The sequence below is a fragment of the Lampetra fluviatilis genome, chromosome 23, assembly GCF_964198595.1.
Source record: "Lampetra fluviatilis chromosome 23, kcLamFluv1.1, whole genome shotgun sequence".
In the NCBI taxonomy this organism is placed as follows: domain Eukaryota; kingdom Metazoa; phylum Chordata; class Hyperoartia; order Petromyzontiformes; family Petromyzontidae; genus Lampetra; species Lampetra fluviatilis.
In genome coordinates this window covers 13,422,513-13,442,331 of record NC_136297.1, presented here as the reverse complement: position 1 = coordinate 13,442,331, position 19,819 = coordinate 13,422,513, and the positions used below count along the sequence as shown (strand labels likewise).

The window sequence follows — 19,819 nt, the reverse complement described above, 5'->3', positions numbered from 1 at the left end:
TAGCAAGTGCAGAAAATGACCACGAATTACCATGAATGATTAGACGGACAGGACGCTCAAGCCGCTCTCACGGGCACGCGTGGAGAGACACGGAGCGCGCAGAGAGAGCGAGAGGGGGGGACTGCTGCTGCTGCCATCACCCTCGCAGCCGCGCGTGCACAGCGCCAAAGCGCAGAGCCATGCGCCCTCCTCCCCTTCCGCACGCTGCTTGCCACCACCACCACCATCTATTATTGTTGTTGATGTTGCTGATGTTGTTGTTGTTGATGCTGGAGGCTGGGGTCTCGGCGGGAGCCCGCCACTCCTATAATCTGCCTAGAGCCAATTAAGCGACTCGCTGATAAGACGGCGCGGACACGCGGAACGGATCCGTTTGGGGAGGGGCCTGGGGGGAGAGGGGGGGGGATAGAGATGAGCGCGAGAGGAGGGAGAATGGGGGAGGGTGGAGGAGGTGGAGGGAGAGAGATATGAGCGAGAGGGGGCAGGGAAGGAGGAGATGGAGCAGAGAAGGAAAGGGAGAGATGTGAGAGAAGAGGGGGAGGGGACTACGAGGTGGGGGGAGCGAGAGGGGGGGTGAAGATGAGGATGGGGGGGGGATGGGGGTGGGGGGTGAGCACCGGATGTGAGGCGCGTGCCACGCGTATCAATATTAATCACGGCATTAACACGACTCTCCACACTCGCCACGCCGAGGAGTCGTCACCACCATACTCCCTCACATCATTATCATCGCCATTCACAATGAGGAATGTAAAGTCGACCCCGAAGCGGTGCCACACTGGGCCGGCGCAGAGGATGTAAGCCCTAATTGGGGCCACTGCGAGCCCACAGCCGTGATCACTCGTGGATCCAAGTGCGCCCAATGATGCGATTTGGTCCTAGAGGGTTGCTACGGGTGGACCCTAAGAGGGCGACGATGGGCCCTAGCGGGGGCAACGAATATATCCTGACGGGGCCACGGATGGGCCCTGGGAAAGAAAGGGCACTGGTGGACCCTTGAGAAATGTAAGAATTGACTCTAAAATTGTATTATAGTGCGCCAATGGTCCCAAAAAGAGGGTAAATTATTGACCATGGTGGAAGCTCCAAATGGGCCCCAGTGGTATAAGAGGAATGGGCCCTGATAGGGCCACTGATAACGACTAGGGGGGGCACCAAAGAGACATAGACGTTAATTTATATGGGTTCTAATTGGGCCACATGTGGGCCCTTTCGGGGTCCGTGTGAGGGCCCTAGCGTGGGGGGGGGCTGCTGGGCCCCGGTCCCCGCTATTCTTGGGCCAAACTGAGAGGCGCGCGCATCGCGCGGCTCAGAGCGCGCGCGCGTCGCCATGGCGACCGCGCACATCGCGCTAAATATAGCGACGTACGGAGCCTAGTTACCTGGTTACCATGGGTCTAGTTATCTGGTTACCGCGATCCAAGTTACCTGGTTACCCTGGGCCTCGTTACCTGTTACCCCGGGCCTAGTTACCTGGTTACCCCGAGAAAAGTTACCCGGTTAGCCCAATCCTAATTGTCTGGTTACTCCGGGCCTCGTTATCTGGTAACCTCTGGTCTAGTTCCTGGTTACCATGGGATTGGTTACCTTGTTACCCCGGGACTCGTTATCTGGATACCCCGGACCTAGTTACATGTTTAGCCCGGGTGTAGTTACCTCGTTAACCCGGGTATAGTTACCTTGTTACCCCGGGTATCATTACCTGATTACCCCGGATATTTATATATATTTGCATCGTTACCCCTGCTCTAATTACTCCATTACCGCGGTATATTTATGAATTAACGCAACTCGGATGTTGTAGTTTATCGTACGGAGCGTGTGGGTTGGAGGTGTCTTGACGAGATGGGTTCGTGTGTTGCTGAAGTCCGCTCGTGACGAATGTTTGAGCCGACCCTAGGCCTCCCCTCGGTCAGTGAGAAAACATCGCCACTGGGAAGACAACGGCGGTCGGACGTGGTGCTGGCCGCCCAGCCCCTCGGATGACGTCCCGGCCTTCATCGGTGCTCGCAGACAGCACTTGCCCCATCAGTGTTCCAATGCAATAGAGGAGATCTTCGGTGTGATGAGGTGTGATGAGGTGTGCGTAGAGATGACGCTCCCTGATGAGGTGGGGTAATAATGTGTCCTCATCACCATCATAGACATCATAACAACCATCTTTATCATCACAACCATCGTCGTCACGACTAACATCGTGACATCCACATCAGTGGCGCGGGGTAATGAACTGAGGCACCCCTCTACCCAGACCCGTGAAACTCCTTGTAGCCCCCGAGCGCAAACCCTCTGGGGTCCCGCGGCCCCAGTGCAGCTCGATAGAGCCACCCCGCGTTCGGACGGGAACTGCACCGCTAACATGTTCTTAGCACTATGGGAACCTCATTTGCCAGTAAAAATATGATAATTGGTTCTTTACCCTTCTATCTGGCAACAAAACTGACACCTTTTTACAAGGAGTCATGTTTGCATAGACCGCAATACCTGCAGTCATAATACTGCAGGTATTGCGGTCTATGCAAACATGACTCCTTGTAAAAAGGTGTCAGTTTTGTTGCCAGATAGAAGGGTAAAGAACCAATTATCATGTTCTTAGCATGTTACACCACACACGTGCTGCAACCCAAACCCACACACTGCCGTGACAACTTCAACCCGAGCCGAAACACCGACATCTCCTCGGGTCCCTCGCTGCGGCTACACCCAGCGGAGGTCGTGTGACCAGGTGACGGTTGCCATAGTGAGCATGCGTTGGTTGTCGTGACCTGCTATTGGCTGCCGTGGTGACCAGGTGTTGGTTTCCATGGTGAGCTACTATTGGTTACCGTAGTGACCAGGCGTAATGGGCCAAGTGCCCCTCTCGTCGCACGCGTCACTCCCGCGCGTGGCCGCCAGGGGTCGCACGCGCGCCGCGCTCGCGCTCCCCAAGGCGCCCGCGGGGCCGTGCTGGAGCGAAGGTGCCACTCGACCAGTCAGCAATGTCGGCCGTGGCGGGGAATCATGTGGCCGGGTTCGCAATGCAGCGGGCCAACCACTGCGCATGGCAGGGCGTGGATTGAGGGGACGATGGTCATGTGGGGATGTGATGTCCACTGAAGAACGTTACAACAACAAACAATCCAAATACATGATAGGAGTGCGAAGTACAAGGAAGGTAAACGAATCATTCAAACACAAACAGATCAACTTAACCATCCCCATCCAACCGGACGAAGCCCACTGAAGTATTAATTACTTTTCAAACGCGACCTGGCCACAAAAAGTGGCTTATTTTGACATGTATGTCAGTAAAATAATATAAATAGTCTCAATGCATGTTTTTAAACGTGATGGGAAAAACCGGAGGACCTGGAGAAAAAATTCACGTGACTACGGGAAGAATATGCAAACTCCAAATATACAAACTCCAAATATACAGCAGCAGGCGTCAGGGTCGGGATCGAACCCCCGAACCTGCGGCATTGCAGGTGAGGACGAAAACATCTCACCACGTGGCACTCCTTAAATTAATGAAGAATATAAATTCAAATTGCATCAACTCCCAAACCTTCGAAAGGCAGTAAAACAACAGCAAAAACAATCACAGACCACACCAAGACAACACACAGTCCCTTAATAAAAAATGTACAAAAAATGTAACTCTCAATACATTCTTATGGACGCTTGTGTTGCGCCCGAGACGTCGTGATTTATTTTATTTTGTACCTACGTGACTTTACCGAAAGAACCTAAGAGTATCTCAATGCATTGTTAAGGATTACATTTACAAAACAAATTGGCAAATGTGGCTGCATCCAACACTAATCTTCTGCTTCAGAATATTTATTAAAGAAAGATTTATGATATTAAGTGAGGAAACAAGGTTGTTCCAAAACGTTGGTGCTGCAGTGGCAAAGGCTTTGTCACAAAGGCTTCGTGTCACCTATTACAATTCCTGTTTATGGGATAGCTAAAAGGCAATTAGGTTTCTTGAATTTGACAATGGGGTTAATTAATTAGCTAATTATAGCGCAGATTTGCCAACAAGAATATTATGGATGAACAGGGCCCAATTTAGATGTACACTAGTTGAGTCAGTAACCGATAGCAGGCGGTTTAGATATTCGTCACCGATGCTGGCCGTGGGTTTTCTACCCAGCACGTGTAGCCTGAACAGACTGTTGGGGCAAGTGCTGTTAGCGAGCACTTGTGAAGGCCGGCACGGTACACGAAGGAGTGGGTGGCCAGTACCACGCGCGGCCGCCTTTGTCTCCCTCATGCGATGTTCACACACCGAACCAGGTACTCATTTGAGACCTTTGGGGAGACCCAGGACCTGTTCAGATTCGAACTCGAGTAGCCGGTTTCGTAGCGCATGCAGTGCGCTACCTGCTGCGCGACCACTCCACACACACGGGCACTGGCGGAGCAAGTGGGGGGTGGGATCATTGGGGTTTATTAGTAATAAATCGGCATTTTACGACCCCCACTGCCACTGTGTAGCATATTATTATGTACCACGGACTCTGAGATGATCGGACAATAGTCTGAGTCCATAATTGGCAATAAGTAACGGCAAAGCAGTTATAAGTGACTCAGAATTGTGCGTAGTTGCGTCTACAGAGTCCACGACTTCCCTGAAGGCATTCACCTTCAGCGAGCGCGATGCCGATCACACGACGCGGTTCGAATTCGACCCTCGATCGACGGCTGCGCCATCGCCGCACACGCGTCGAATAAAAAGCAAGGGACAAGTCCTTACTTCTTACTAACAACTCCTCTATCATGTTTCATTGCTGGAGGGGTTGCCCCCCCTACCTGGAAATCATTGCACACGAGCACACACTATTACTCCGACACGCCTCCACGCGGACACAACACACAGCGCGTAATAAGCAATGATGTTAGCGAGCACCTGTTAATGCCTGCGTGTCGTCACACAACGCCGCACATCAACAGGCTTGCTGTTGAAAGTGTGCACTCCCACAAGTGTGCGAGGCTGATGGGGTGTGTAAACACAGCGGCATTTAACTTCACTTGGAGGAGGGCCATCATGTGTGAGGTGGGGATGCGAATCGTTCGCTCATTGTCTCCGTTGATGTCCGCTGAGCGTCCGTGCCCGCGCGCTCCCTCCGCGTCCCTCGCTGGGGAGTCGGGAGTCCGATGCGCGCACTCGCCCCCTCGGCCCCTCCCTTCTTCGTCCTCTCTGCCCCGCCCCCGCCCCTTGTCGCCTCTAAAGGCCGAGTCGTGACCGCTTTGATGACCCCGAGAGAGGAGAGGGGGGGGTCGAGGACGCGTGGAGCCAGGGGCTTTGGTGCCACGCGGGGGGCGAGGACCGCGAGTGCGAGGAGGCCCTGCAGTGCCACCGGGCCCGGGATGATTGTTCCTTCTGACCGCCGTGAAAATTACCATCCTCGCCGTGCCTACAGAGAGACAGGAAGATATGGAACGAGACGCAGTGTAGAGCAGTAGCGGCGATGGCTGTGTTGCCCATGCATGGGCCGGGGGGGGGGGGGCAGAGCGTGGGTACCGGGAGCCTGGACGTGAACGTGGTCAGTGGAGTGGCTGGAGCGCAGATGAACACATCAGTGCTGCTGAATGAATGCACTCCGAAAAGGCCGGGCTGATGGGATGTGTTATACTGTTCTTGTGAAATTGAGGGAAATTTAAATTATTTAACCGTTCTGAAAGCCGCAGGCGTAGTGCTCCTTGTAAGGGTATTATCAAGTAAGTATTATCAAGTAAGACACGGTTGAACTGCGTGCCTATACAGTCGATGGGAATTCACTGTGAGCAGCCAATACTAGGTACTGTATTGCGATTTTTGCACCCAAAACGGCAGAATGTACATACATGTACATACATAATGTATATGCATAATTTGCATACTTGATGTACATACATTATCTATATTGATTTACTGTGAATGTTGTAGGTTTAGTTTCCAACACACCGGTGTGCTGAACTAGTAACTATTGGCACGTTTTGTTATCTTGACAAACCTTACTAATTGGCCGTGTCAGATGGTGGCGGGATTAACGACACATTTATATTTATGTGATCGAACACGATTGTTTCAAATTATGGACTGTACTTGTATTTATTTATGTGGAGAGAGAGATATTGTAAAGAAGCGAATTACGTCTTAATTTCGTAAATTATTCCCCATAACGAGGCGAGTGATGATTCTGTGCTGTCTCATTAAGTTTCGTGTTGAACCAAGACCCATATCTAATAGAGAAGGTCCTTGCTTATAAACATCTGGCAGTTCATCAATATTGGTTTAAGCAAACCTGACTGCTGATGAGACATTGAATGTTAAAACCGGTCGAGTGTTGATTGTGTTGAACCAATACTGCTGAAAAGGGCACTCCCAGAAGGCCGCGTGGCTGATGGGATGTGTCAACAAATGGGTACGTGAAACATGTGCACGTGTGTGACGTGTATGTGCGCTGTGCACGGTGTGTTGTGAAGAGTGTGTTGTGCATCGCGGGGTGTGTATCGTGTTGTGTTTAGTGTGCTGTTTGGTGACGGGACTGGTGATGTATCCGTTGATGAGGATGGGACTGGTGATTAATAATTCGCCCTAATTGAGCGCGATCGGGAGCACGTGGCGCTCCACGGGGGGTGCCGGGGTGGGGGCGAGGCGGTGGGGGTCTCCAGATCGAGTCACGCGAGTGGGGGGTGATTGAGGGCCAATGAGCGGCACTGGGGCGACCCCCGCCTACGACTTCTCACGCATTTTAATGGCGAATTAAGACACCAGCGACAGCAGCCCCATCACCACCATCGTCAACACACCACCCCTCACACGGGCTCCTCTCTCAGCTCAGATGTTTAGCAGCCATGCATGTCACGAGGGAGAGCTAGCCTTCGTGTGGGAGAAACCCCATCACGCATTACCGGGGTAACACTCAAATATCCACACAGATAGATTCAATAATCCATTATTAACCCCAACACGCACCTCCGATTAGCGCGGTTTGTTACATACGGTGCGAAAGAAGTTCAACGTACATAGACAAACCAACCCATAACCTTAATCCTAACCCCAACCCAACCCCTACCCTGATTGCAGCTCGCGCCCCTCCCCTCCGAGTCCCCGGCTCCACTCGCTCGCCCCGGATTCTTCTCCCAGCGCCGAGACCCGCGAACCAAACCGTCACGACCTGCAGGGTCTGTGGGTGTCAGGGTGTGAGGGTCTGTGGGTGTCAGGGTGTGAGGGTCTGTGGGTGTCAGGGTGTGAGGGTCTGTGGGTGTCAGGGTGTGAGGGTCTGTGGGTGTCAGGGTGTGAGGGTCTGTGGGTGTCAGGGTGTGAGGGTCTGTGGGTGTCAGGGTGTGAGGGTCTGTGGGTGTCAGGGTGTGAGGGTCTGTGGGTGTCAGGGTGTGAGGGTCTGTGGGTGTCAGGGTGAGAGGGTCTGTGGGTGTCAGGGTGTGAGGGTCTGTGGGTGTCAGGGTGTGAGGGTCTGTGGGTGTCAGGGTGTGGAGGTGTCAGGGTGTGAAGGTGTGGAGGTGTGGGTGTGAGGGTCTGTGGGTGTCATGGTGTGGAGGTGTGGGTGTGAGGGTCTGTGGGTGTCAGGGTGTGTGTAGAGGTGTGAGGGTCTGTGGGTGTCAGGGTGTGAAGGTGTCGAGGTGTGGGTGTGAGGGTCTGTGGGTGTCATGGTGTGGAGGTGTGGGTGTAAGGGTCTGTGGGTGTCAGGGTGTGTGTAGAGGTGTGAGGGTCTGTGGGTGTCAGGGTGTAGAGGTGTGGGTGTGAGGGTCTGTGAGTGTCAGGGAGTGGAGGTGTGGGTCTGAGGGTCTGTGGGTGTCAGGGTGTGGAGGTGTGGGTGTGAGGGTCTGTGGGTGTCAGGGTGTGGAGGTGTGGGTGTAAGGGTCTGTGGGTGTCAGGGTGTAGAGGTGTGGGTGTGAGGGTCTGTGAGTGTCAGGGAGTGGAGGTGTGGGTCTGAGGGTCTGTGGGTGTCAAGGTGTGGAGGTGTGGGTGTAAGGGTCTGTGGGTGTCAGGGTGTGGAGGTGTGGGTGTGAGGGTCTGTGGGTGTCAGGGTGTGGAGGTGTGGGTGTAAGGGTCTGTGGGTGTCAGGGTGTAGAGGTGTGGGTGTGAGGGTCTGTGGGTGTCAGGGTGTAGAGGTGTGGGTGTAAGGGTCTGTGGGTGTCAGGGTGTGGAGGTGTGGGTGTAAGGGTCTGTGGGTGTCAGGGTGTGGAGGTGTGGGTGTAAGGGTCTGTGGGTGTCAGGGTGTGGAGGTGTGGGTGTGAGGGTCTGTGGGTGTCAGGGTGTAGAGGTGTGGGTGTAAGGGTCTGTGGGTGTCAGGGTGTGGAGGTGTGGGTGTGAGGGTCTGTGGGTGTCAGGGTGTGGAGGTGTGGGTGTAAGGGTCTGTGAGTGTCAGGGAGTGGAGGTGTGGGTCTGAGGGTCTGTGGGTGTCAAGGTGTGGAGGTGTGGGTGTAAGGGTCTGTGGGTGTCAGGGTGTGGAGGTGTGGGTGTGAGGGTCTGTGGGTGTCAGGGTGTGGAGGTGTGGGTGTAAGGGTCTGTGGGTGTCAGGGTGTGGAGGTGTGGGTGTAAGGGTCTGTGGGTGTCAGGGTGTGGAGGTGTGGGTGTAAGGGTCTGTGGGTGTCAGGGTGTGGAGGTGTGGGTGTGAGGGTCTGTGGGTGTCAGGGTGTGGAGGTGTGGGTGTAAGGGTCTGTGGGTGTCAGGGTGTGGAGGTGTGGGTGTGAGGGTCTGTGGGTGTCAGGGTGTGGAGGTGTGGGTGTGAGGGTCTGTGGGTGTCAGGGTGTGGAGGTGTGGGTGTAAGGGTCTGTGGGTGTCAGGGTGTAGAGGTGTGGGTGTGAGGGTCTGTGGGTGTCAGGGTGTAGAGGTGTGGGTGTAAGGATCTGTGGGTGTCAGGGTGTGGAGGTGTGGGTGTAAGGGTCTGTGGGTGTCAGGGGATGGAGGTGTGGGTGTGAGGGTCTGTGGGTGTCAGGGTGTGGAGGTGTGGGTGTAAGGGTCTGTGGGTGTCAGGGTGTGGAGGTGTGGGTGTAAGGGTCTGTGGGTGTCAGGGTGTGGAGGTGTGGGTGTGAGGGTCTGTGGGTGTCAGGGTGTGGAGGTGTGGGTGTAAGGGTCTGTGGGTGTCAGGGTGTGGAGGTGTGGGTGTGAGGGTCTGTGGGTGTCAGGGTGTGGAGGTGTGGGTGTAAGGGTCTGTGGGTGTCAGGGTGTGGAGGTGTGGGTGTGAGGGTCTGTGGGTGTCAGGGTGTAGAGGTGTGGGTGTAAGGGTCTGTGGGTGTCAGGGTGTGGAGGTGTGGGTGTGAGGGTCTGTGGTTGTCAGGGTGTGGAGGTGTGGGTGTGAGGGTCTGTGGGTGTCAGGGTGTGGAGGTGTGGGTGTAAGGGTCTGTGGGTGTCAGGGTGTGGAGGTGTGGGTGTAAGGGTCTGTGGGTGTCAGGGTGTGGAGGTGTGGGTGTGAGGGTCTGTGGGTGTCAGGGTGTGGAGGTGTGGGTGTAAGGGTCTGTGGGTGTCAGGGTGTGTGTAGAGGTGTGAGGGTCTGTGGGTGTCAGGGTGTGGAGCTGTGGGTGTAAGGGTCTGTGGGTGTCAGGGTATTGTCGTGGTTAGCGCGCTGCGCTCCAAACTTGGCGAGATCAGTTCGATTCCCGTTCACGGCCACCATCGGTGATGATGATCTGAACCAGTGCTGGACCTCCCTTAGGCCGACTCAACCTCAAATGTGTACCTGGTGCTGTGTGAAACCGTCGCTACCGGGGAGACAAAGGCGTCCGGGCGTGGTTCTGGCTTCCCACCTCATAGTATGCCGTGCCGCCTTCATAGGTGCTCGCTAAGAGAACTTGCCCCAACATTCTGTTTAGGCTATACGGTGGATCTTTGTCTTCGTGTAGTTGTGACTGGTAAAACGAACCCCCGCCTCGGTGGTTGCCAGTGGGTACCGCTGTGGAGTGCGGTGACCGGTGCCATTGGGGGAGGCCGATACCCTTTAGCTGTTACCCCCATGGCGCTCGCGGCCGCTGCAGTGGCCAGCGGGGCTCTGGACGGATGCACGCAGAGCGACAAAACAAGCTGGTGCCGTGCCGTGCCGTGCCGAGCCGTGCCGAGCCGTGCCGAGCCGTGCCGTGCCGTGCCGGCCGCCCGGCGGGCAGTGGTGGATGTCGTCTCCTGGCCAAACCCCATTCGGCGGAGCCAGGAGAGTTCATTCCTCCCCCGCCCCTCGGGGTTCCTCCAGAAACACCAGGAAGCCAATGCGCCTGGTTATGTGGAATGTTCGAATCCTCACTGCGGAGATGAGGCTGCCATTCCACTGTCGGGAGCTGGACCGGTACCCGTATTGACCTCTGAAATACAATAGGCTGGTTCTGGCGCCAGTCATTGCGAGGGGCAGGAAACTGCCAAACAACGGGGAAGTGGTTCTTCGTCTGCACAATGAATGAAGGGCACGTGGGAGCGTGGAGGCAGGCGAGGTGTAGGAAGCTGCGAGACTCGAAGCTCCTGTGGGCTCGCCACCCCAATAACGCCATTCATCGGCCTCCAGTGTTCGCGCTGTCGCGCTCAACCGCGGTGCCACGAGGAGGAGAAGGCGGGAGGGAGGAGCGGGGTTTTGGGAGGGAAGGGGGAAAGAAAGAGAGGGGAGGGGGGAGGGGAGAGGGGAGGGGGCGTTTATAAGCGCTGTGGTGAAGGCGTTGAGCGCGCAGAAGCTCCGTCCGCTCCGCTCTCAATCTGCAACAGCTGACACAGGTGACACGCTCAGGTGAGACACTCAGGTGACACACACAGGTGCCACAGGTGCGACAGCGCACATTAAACACGCGCGTGTCAGGGGCCGTGAGCACCGCGTGTGGATTTTTCAAATGATGGTCGGGTTACCGACACGCGTGCACGCGTGCACTGTGCACGCGTGTGTGTGTCCGTGTGTGTCCCGTGTGTGTGCGCGTGTGTGTTCGCGTGTGTGTGTCCGTGTGTGTATCCGTGTGTGTGCGCGTGTGTCCCAGTGACACGAGTTAAATTCCCGCTCACGATCAACAACTGTGGCGAAATGTCTAAACCGATCCTGTGCTTCCCCAAGATGAACTCAGCCTCAAATGAGTACCGGGTGCGGTGTGAAAACATCGCCACTCGGGAGACAAAGGCGGCCGGGCGTGGTGCTGGCCACCCGCCTCCTTGTGTGTCATGCCGGCCTTCATGCCTGCTAACGGCACTTGCCCCAGCAGTCTGTTAAGGCTACACGGGGGATCTTTGTCTTTGTGTGTGCAGACAGCGGCCGTCATGACGGGCTCCCCGCTGCCCCCCCTCGCCGCGTCGCTGCCCGAGAGGGACTCCCCGCGGTCGCCCCTCCCGGCCCTGCTCGCCTCCCCCCCCACCGCGGAGAACGGCACCTGGGAGGGGGGCCCGGCCCCCCCCGCGTGGTGGGGCGGCGGCACGGGGGGGCTCGGGGTCCTACCCCTCGTCTACTACAGCGGCCTCCTCTCCCTGGGCCTGCCCGGTACGGACACCAGCGCACGCCGGTTTCCACATTCAGCGCCTCATCAGCAGGGTTGGTCTCGGGAGGGGCCGGTGGGGGTGAGGCACGGCCCAGGGTGGGACCCGATCTGGAGATGTGGGGGGCCACGGAAAGATCGCGCACTGGATCGCTCGCTCACCCGTTCATTCTTCCCGTGAGCTTCACTCATTGATTCCTTGTTGAAGACTCGCTCTCTAGCAGACGCTGCCTGTTTCGCCTCGCCCACTCCACTATATTCAATAACCGCCACACTGCAAGTCACAACAGACTCATCCCATCACAAACCCACTCACCCACTCGTCAACCCACTCAGCGCGCTGCAGGTCACCTCGCTTCTCTTCCCGCGCACTGCTCCGCTCTGGAACTCCCCCCTCCTCCCATCGCCTCTTCTCCCCGAGGTCTCACAGTCGTCACCTCGCTCAATTCAACAAACGCATTACCCCTCATCTATTATACAAACAAGAGGTGCTGCTTGTTGCTGGCCATTCTTGGAGTTTTGGGTGGCCTTTGGGCTCGCGCTCCGCAACCGCGATTGATGACCTCCCCCCTCCCCCCCCCTGCCTCCCTCCCTCCCCAGCCAACGCGCTCACGCTGCTGGTGCTGCTGCGGCTGCTGCGCCGCCGCCACAAGTCGTGCTACAGCTACCTGCTGGCGCTGGCCGCTGCCGACACCATCACGCTGCTGCTCGTGGTGCTGCTCGACCTTCTGCTCCTGGGCGGCTGCGGCGGCGCGGCCGGTCTCGGGCCCCCTCCCTCCGCGGCCGCGGTGTCGTCCGCGGGGCCTCCGGGGGCCCTGCTGCGCCTGCTGGGGGTGCTGCAGTTCGGCGCGAACCACGCGTGCGTGTGGACCGCGGTGCCGCTCACGGCCGACCGCTACGTGGCCGTGTGCCGCCCGCTGCGCTACTGCTCCGTGTCGTTCCCGGCGCGCGCGCGGCGCGTCATCGTGTCCGTGTACGCCGCCAGCCTCGCCTCGGCCGTGCCCTTCTACTGGTGGCCCGACGCGTGGGGCCGCGGCGGCGGCGCGGGCGGCTCCCGCGCCGCCGCCGCCGCGCCGCTCCACCGCGCGCTGCTCTGGTTCCACTGCCTGGCCGCCTACTTCGTGCCCTGCGCGCTGCTCCTGGCGCTCAACGGCGCCATCGTGAGACGCCTGCGGAGGCGGAGGGGGCGACGCGGAGTGGCGGGGGGAGGAGAAGGGGGGGGGCGCACGGGGCTGGGCGCGTCGCGGCCGCGCCACGGGAAGCCCACGGCCGTGCTGCTGGCCGTGAGCGCGGCCTTCGTGCTGCTGTGGGCCCCGCGCGTGGCCGTGGCGCTGTACCGCGCGTACGCGCCCCCGGGACGCGACGCGGCGCGCCTGGCGCAGCTGGCGCAGCTGGCGCACATGGTCGCGCTGCTCAACGCCGCCCTCGACTTCTGGCTCTACTGCTTCGTCTCGCGTCGCTTCCGCCGCGCCGCCGCGCTCACGCTGCGCGCCATGGCGCCCTGCGCCGCGCTGCGCGGGGGGCCGCGGCGGCAACGGGGGGCGGCGTGCGGCGCGGACGCCGCCGGGATGAGATCCGGGCGCGCGGCGCGGGGCGCGGGGGGCGCCGGGCCGGGCGGCCCCACTCCCTCGTCGTACAGCGCGGCGATCACCGTGTCCAGCAGCAGCAGCCTCAGGGTCTCGCCGTCGGACGCGCCCGTCGGCTCCACGACGCGCAAACTGCCCCTGCTGCCCGACACCGCGGAACCGGGGCCCTGAGCCGGAGAGACGCGTCTCTGGTTTGCAGCCCCATTGCCTCCGCGCCACAGGTGCCAACGTCTTCTGCTCACGGGGACGCCGCGTGCCGGCAGGAGCCGAGTGCAGCTGACGGGACGCGAGGGCCCTCGTGCGGATCGAGGTGACCTCCTGGGACTTCATGAGGCCACCGTCTCCGCCGTGGCAGACCTGGCCCGCAAGGATCATCCTCGAGTGGTCGCGAGGAGGGCCCGCGTCACCCGGGGGCTGAGGGAGGTGGAGATCGGGCGGAGCGTCTGGAGGAGGAAACGCGGGGACGATGATGACGATGATGATGATGATGACAGCGAAGAAAGTGACATACGCGATGATAGAAGCACGCTAGTGAAGATTTGTGATCGTCATTGTGATGATGATGGTGGTGGTGGTGGTGGTGTTGGTGGTGATGATGGTAGCGGTGGTATGGACAGCAGTGTTCGCTGCGCCCTTCACTCGCGCTCGTACACGAACCTCTCCCAGGGAGGCTCACATGCTGTTGGGCCAAGTGTTGTTGGCGAGCACCTATGGCAATCGGAACAGCACACAAGCGGGTGGGTGGCTAGCGCCATGTCCGGCCGCCTTTGTCTCCCAGGTGATGATGTTTACAGACAAGGCACCAGGTACTCATTGCACGCTGAGTCGACCTAGGGGAGGCCCAGTGTTGGTTTGAATATCACTCGCCACCGATGTTAGCCTTCAACAGAAGCTCAAGTCGCTGGGTTTGTAGCGCAGTGGACCAACTGCTGCGCCACCGCTCCCCACACAACAACAGCCGCCATTCACCAGAGGTGGAGACGTCACCAGAGTGTTTGTCCCAGGCTTGGTGCACTTTGAAGCCGTCACGTCAAGTAAGGCTCGATGCAGGAGGTCATGAGACAGACCCTGGTGTTATGAGTTCACTGACCGAGATGACTGGGACACACACAAAACACAAATTCCCCATGTAGCCTTCAAGAGACTGTTGGGGCAAGGACTGTTAGCGAGCACATATTAAGGTGAATACAGCATATTGGGGGCTGGCTTCGTCTCCCCAGTGCTGATGTTTACACACCGCACCAAGTACTCATTTAAGGTTCGGTCGACCTTGGAGAGGGCCCAGAACCGATTCAGATAATTCGTTACTGATTTTGGCCGCCCGTGAGCGGGAATGGAACTCGGGTGGCCCGGTTTGTAGCACAGTGCGACAACCACTGCGCCACCGCTCCATCTGGTGCTAAACCCGGACTGGGTTCGAGGAGCGAGGGTCCCATGTGGAGGAGGTAGCAGCCAATCACAGCGCGGGGTGGGCCGGTCGGAGGTGCCGGAGGGCCACCGCCACGGGGCACGTGAGCCGGCATCGTCGCACACGGCCTCGGTGACGAACTCATCGCTCGCGTCTCCGCGGAGACCATATCAGTTAAAACATCATCAGACGTTCTGCCTCCTTCCCACATTGTTTTCTCCACGTAAATAATGAGGCGGGTTTTTTTACACATCCCATCAGCCACACGGCCTTCTGGGAGGGTGATAATTTCAGCAACATTTGTTCAATACAAGCACAAACTCTGCACCGGTTTCGATACGCGGTGTCTCATCGGCAGAGTCAGGCTCGCCTGAACGACTGCTGTGTGTAGACAATGACCCTTTCTCTGTTAGACATGGGTCCTGGTTCAACACATATCTCTGTAATACACAACATTGGGTCATCACTCGCTTCGTTTTGGAGAGCATAAGTGACACGGATGTGGGAAGGGGGCCGATGAACTATCTGCGCATGTGGAGAGTCATCGAGCTCAGGGACGTAGCGTATGGCACTGCTGGTTCCCTGGGTTCGAGTTCTGGTGTCAACCGCCCACTGCGATCGAACCGGGTTCTCAAGGGTGGCGAGTCGGCGGTCTCAGCCCGATGTCACCAATGACCGCACAGAACGCGTAATCAAATTCGCCTATCTACAAAGTCGCAATGCGAGAGCCATTGCGACTTTGGGGAATACAAACCTTGACTCTGAGCGTCATACAGCCAACGTCTCTCGCTGTCCCAAGCGGGCAACAGCGCCACTTGTGGTGTTTGGACCAGAGGTCACTTGTATGTATGCATGTTGAACTTCTTTCGCACTTGATATTTCAGAGCCAGCTCCATGCTTTTCAATTCCGCGGGCCGTTCTGTAATACCGGCGGGGGGGGAGGGTCTCGCATTGCTGTGCGAGGGTTCCGAATTGATTCTCTGTCCACAAGCTCTGCCGGCTGTTGCCATGTTGTCGGCGGTGGTGGCCGCGCTGCGCGTCGTCTCCCATCCAGGCAGCAGCGAGGGTTGGTGGATCACGCACTTGTTGTGAAACTCCCTTCTTCCCGTGGCCGTCAAGGTGCCAGAAGGCGGTACAGCAGAGTGTGGACTCCATCTGTCCCATCTGCATGAGATATAGTGTCTCCTCCCAGCACGCGTGGGATTCCTCAAAGTATTCTTTGGGTCTTTCGGTAAAGTCACGTGGATAGGTTCAAAGAAAATAACCCTAAAGTTGTGATGAATTCCTGCAGTCACGAAAGCTTTAAGTCAAGATTTCTCAAGTACTCGTGTGTCCTCCCACACCTATGAACACCCACCCATCAATTGGCTGAAAACATCTCAGAGCCTGGCCAACTAGTCGCGCCAGCTCACGCGAAATGAAACTCTACATTCATATCATGCATAGTATATGCTAATTATATGCTAATTATATTATGAGATGTGTTGGCCAATGGGGCGAACATCACGTCACCGCCGGGTGCCGGACACTCCCTCGGGAGTGTTGGGGGTCATGGTCGGGTCACTGTGTGGTGGGATCAGCGCTAGAACTGGAATCTAAAGTCAAGAGTTTCTATTCAAACCAGTATTGAGGCATTGACGCAGAGCCAGCGGTATAAATTCCACGTTCCTCTGGCGTGGGCGAGTCTATCCATATGACTAATCATTTCTGACCTTCCCCATAAAGTGGTGCTAATTTTATCGACCCGGAGGGAGCGATGATGAATCAGCCCCCACCCAACCAGGGATTGAACTCGCGATCTTCCGATTGTGAGCTGCTAGCTCTAACGCTGAGCCACCCAGCCGGACAAAAACAGGATTATGGACAGGGTTAGAGGTGTAGTCACAGGTAGGGTGTGTATGTATTCACATGTATTTTGGCTCTTGAAATATTCGTTTTTTACCGAATTCGGGAAAAAAATATTTTCTTGTTACTTTGATTGCGAACCCCAGGGTTAGAGACAGAGGGCTAGGGTTATGGGTATAGGTTTACGGGTAGGGTAGGGTTCGATGTGATGGTAGGGTTTTGTGTAGCGTTAGAGATAGAGGGTTAGGGGTATAGGTTTACGGGTAGGGTAGGGTTCGATATCGGGGGACGACTGCTGCCCTGCTTTGTCTACTGTGGTGCAGTTCTCACGGCAGTATATAATTGTGTAATGGGTTCCGGAGACACTTGTAGAGGTAACTTCTTTATTACAATCCAACACTCCAACAGTCCTGATACTCTGTTACATCCTAGGTACACAGCCTAGGTCCACAGCCTAGATACACTACTCTGGCTATGCTCTGGAACTCGCCCTCACAATGACGTAGAGCCGGGAGTTCCAGAGTCCCACCACTGGTCCTCACAGCGTCCTAGGGTCCTGAGATGGCTGGTCTTGGGTCTTGGGTCTTGAGCTACAACTGGCCCTGATCGTCCAGGGAGCTGCCCTTTTGTGCCTCGTCCCCAACGAGGGGTGAGGTTGTGTGCGCCCCCAGATATCCCACAGAGCACACACAGCCCCCCCCGTTGGTGGCGCCAAGGGGCTTAAGCGTCTGGGTTGCCTGGGAACCTAGCGCCTGGCGCCAAGGGGCTTAAGCGTCTGGATTGCCTAGGGTCCCAGAGCCCCCAGCAGCCCCTCCCCTCTTATGTCACTACAATTGTACAGGAGAGCCGACACAAGGTTGCAGGGGGTTCGTCTTTTAATCCTTTTCTCCCATCCACACCTGTCCCCAGCCGTCCCAATCTCATTCCCGCCAAAAGCCCTTTCTTCCAGCCCGTTCTCCCCTCATATCTCCTCGATTACCCCTCCTCTTCTCCTGTCATCGTCCCACTAACCCTCCCATTGGTGGGAGTCCTTCCCCTGACACCCCTACATCACCCCCCCCCCCCCCCTGGAAAAAAAAAGTTCTCGGTTCTGCCTCTGCTGAGGCGCGTAGCGCTCGCAGGGGGGCTTCCTCCAGCTGTAGACGTCTCCAATCGTCCAAGGTCAGCCCCAGGTCGTGGTCGGTCAGCTGGACCTCACCCTGCGTGCCCTCCGCCGTGTGTACGGGAGCGATGACCGTCCCCTCCGGCCTCGCCTCTTTGCAGCATGCCCCGCCTATGGTGCATGCACAAGGGCCCTGGGGTGCCAGCCGGGACAATGAGTCCGTGTTGGCGTGTCTGGTCCCCTTGCGATGCACCACTCGGTACCTTTACTCCTGCAGGCGCTCTATCCACCTGGCCAGCTGGCCCGAAGGCTGGTTGATGCGGAGCGAATACTGTAAGGCCGCGTGGTCAGTGCGGACCGTAAATTTGCGACTGCCACGAGTTCCCTACGTGTGACGCAGTAGCGCTGCTCCGCTGATGAAAGCACGCGACTACCGTAGGCGATAACCACCTCTCGACCCTGCTGGACTTGCGACAAGACACTGCCAATGCCCACATTGCCGGCGACCATGTCCAGGATAAAGGGGAGGCCAAAATCCGGAAAGGCCAATGGTGGTGCATCTGTCAGACGCGAGCACAGCTGCTGGAATGCCTCTTACTCCAGAGGGCCCCAATAAAACCTCTGGTTCTTCGCCGTCAACACGTGCAAGGGCTTCGCAATGGTTGCGAAGTTTGGTACAAACCGGCGGTAGTAAGACACGAAACCCACAAACCGGCGTACCTCTGGAACCGTTGTGGGAACAGCCCAGGCCCTCACGCAGGCCGTCTTTTCCGGGTCTGTAGCTACTCCAGACTCACTGACGACGTGGCCCAAGTAGCGTACCGACGACTACATAAGGTGGCACTTCGACGGCTTGAGCTTCAAGTTCGCGTTCCGGAACCGCAGGAATACCTGACGTAATCGGTCAATGTGTTCCTCGAATGATCGGCTGAAGACAATGACGTCATCCAGGTAGATGAGGCACGTTTCCCATTGCAGGCCTGCTAAGGCCAACTCCATTAAGCGTTGGAACGTCGCCGGCGCAGTCTGGAAGCCCATAGGCAGGCAGTTGAACTCGAACAGGCCCTGTGGTGTCCGGAACGCTGTTTTAGGCCGGGAGTCCACGTCTTGTGTGACCTGCCAGAACCCGGACAATAAATCCAGTGTACTGAAAAATGTTGCTCCCGCCAGTGCATCCAGTGAGTCGTCGATACGTAGTAGGGAATATGCGTCGGCCAGCGTGACGGCATTGAGGCGTCGTAAGTCCACACAATCTCAGTGACCCGTCTGACTTCTTGACTAAGGCCACCGGTGCCCCCCAGGGACTCGAGGATGGATAAATTATGTCGGCCCGTAGCATCTCCTGCACTGCTTGTTGAATGTGCCCTTTTTCCATCGGGCTCATTCTATATGTGTTTTGGCGCAAGGATGCGGCGTCTCTCGTGTTGATGTGGTGCTGCAACAGATTTGTGCGTCCTAGGTCGAACGGTCCCCGGCTGAACACGTCCGAGAACTCATGCAATAATGAGTGCAGCTGGTGTTTCTGGTCGGGTGGAAATCCCGGCTCAGGCCCCGCCAGCTGGTCCATCCACGAGTCGGCCCTTCTGTCCTCAGACTGGCTGATGCTGCCTACAAGCTCGGGCTCCATCCCGGGGGCTCCTAGTGACAAGGGACTAACGTGGGCCAGAACCGTTCCCGCCTGCACCGTCGCTGTTCTGTTGGAGGTGTTCAGCACCTAAATGAACAGATGCTGGTTCCTCTGGACAATAGTTTCGGCTCTCACAAGTGCATGGCGATCCGTGGTGGCTGACGCCGGAGACACCAGGATGGGTGAGTCCGGCCAGGCTGTCACGAGGGAGGACCGATATCGCAGCGGAATCAACATCTGGGCTGCCGGGGGAATGGAGACAGACTTACTGACCAGAGCCTGCACGTAGGGTACACCCCGGCCCCCTCCGCCTTTACGAAATGGAGATGAGTTCCCTGGACTTCCACCCGCCCATTGGCCAGATCGATTTTCATTGCCATCCACCTCAGAAAGTCCGTCTCCAACAGGCTCGGCGCGGTGTTGTAGAGGCGGCTGCCAGCGGCGCGGCGGCTGGTCACGCCCCTGGCCTCTCTGCTCCGCCAGCCCCCGGATCGCCGCGTAGACCTCCCGCAGCGATGGCTCCGGCTCAGACGTCGGGGGTTCGTTCCCAGCTGTTTCACAGGCAGCCTGCGGCGACGGTGCAGGTTCCAGTAGCGCCGCGGCAACCGCTCGGCAGTCCCCCCCGCCGCGCCAGCCACCTGGCCCATGGGTAGCGCCCAGCCCATGACCTGTTCATGGGCTTGGAGGGTCCGGGCAGCCCACAGCGAGGTGCGCTCCCCCGGCGTCACCACGGGCATTACAACGCCAGCGCGGCAAGCGTAGGCGATGAGGTGCTCGACCACGAGGTCCTCTAGCGCTTCTTCAGCCAGGCGAGAGAAAGCCCTCCT

General features: G+C 57.6%; 1 protein-coding gene across 5 annotated transcripts; it reads left to right on the top strand.

Moving 5' to 3' along the window:
• Positions 1-5,296: 5,296 nt before the first annotated feature.
• On the top strand, positions 5,297-13,270 carry LOC144940840 (putative G-protein coupled receptor 139). 5 transcript variants are annotated; one of them, XM_078867315.1, is made up of 3 exons: positions 5,297-5,531; positions 11,201-11,429; positions 12,025-13,270. In XM_078867315.1, the coding sequence occupies exons 1-3, from the start codon at positions 5,457-5,459 to the stop codon at positions 13,179-13,181; spliced, it is 1,461 nt and encodes a 486-aa protein (XP_078723441.1). In that variant the 5' UTR covers positions 5,297-5,456; the 3' UTR covers positions 13,182-13,270. The 5 variants fall into 5 exon arrangements, with proteins under 5 accessions (XP_078723441.1, XP_078723445.1, XP_078723446.1 ...); XM_078867319.1 differs by lacking the exon at positions 5,297-5,531 and adding an exon at positions 5,541-5,706; XM_078867320.1 differs by lacking the exon at positions 5,297-5,531 and adding an exon at positions 5,727-5,786.
• Positions 13,271-19,819: the final 6,549 nt, after the last annotated feature.

What these genes read in the sequence shown, in the direction of transcription:
- LOC144940840 (XM_078867315.1), top strand. Translation starts at nt 5,457, where the DNA reads ATGGCTGTGTTGCCCATGCATGGGCCGGGGGGGGGGGGGCAGAGCGTG. An exon ending in GGAGCCTGGACGTGAACGTG is followed by an intron (nt 5,532 to 11,200) that starts GTCAGTGGAGTG and finishes TTGTGTGTGCAG; the next exon opens with ACAGCGGCCGTCATGACGGG. An exon ending in CCTCTCCCTGGGCCTGCCCG is followed by an intron (nt 11,430 to 12,024) that starts GTACGGACACCA and finishes CTCCCTCCCCAG; the next exon opens with CCAACGCGCTCACGCTGCTG.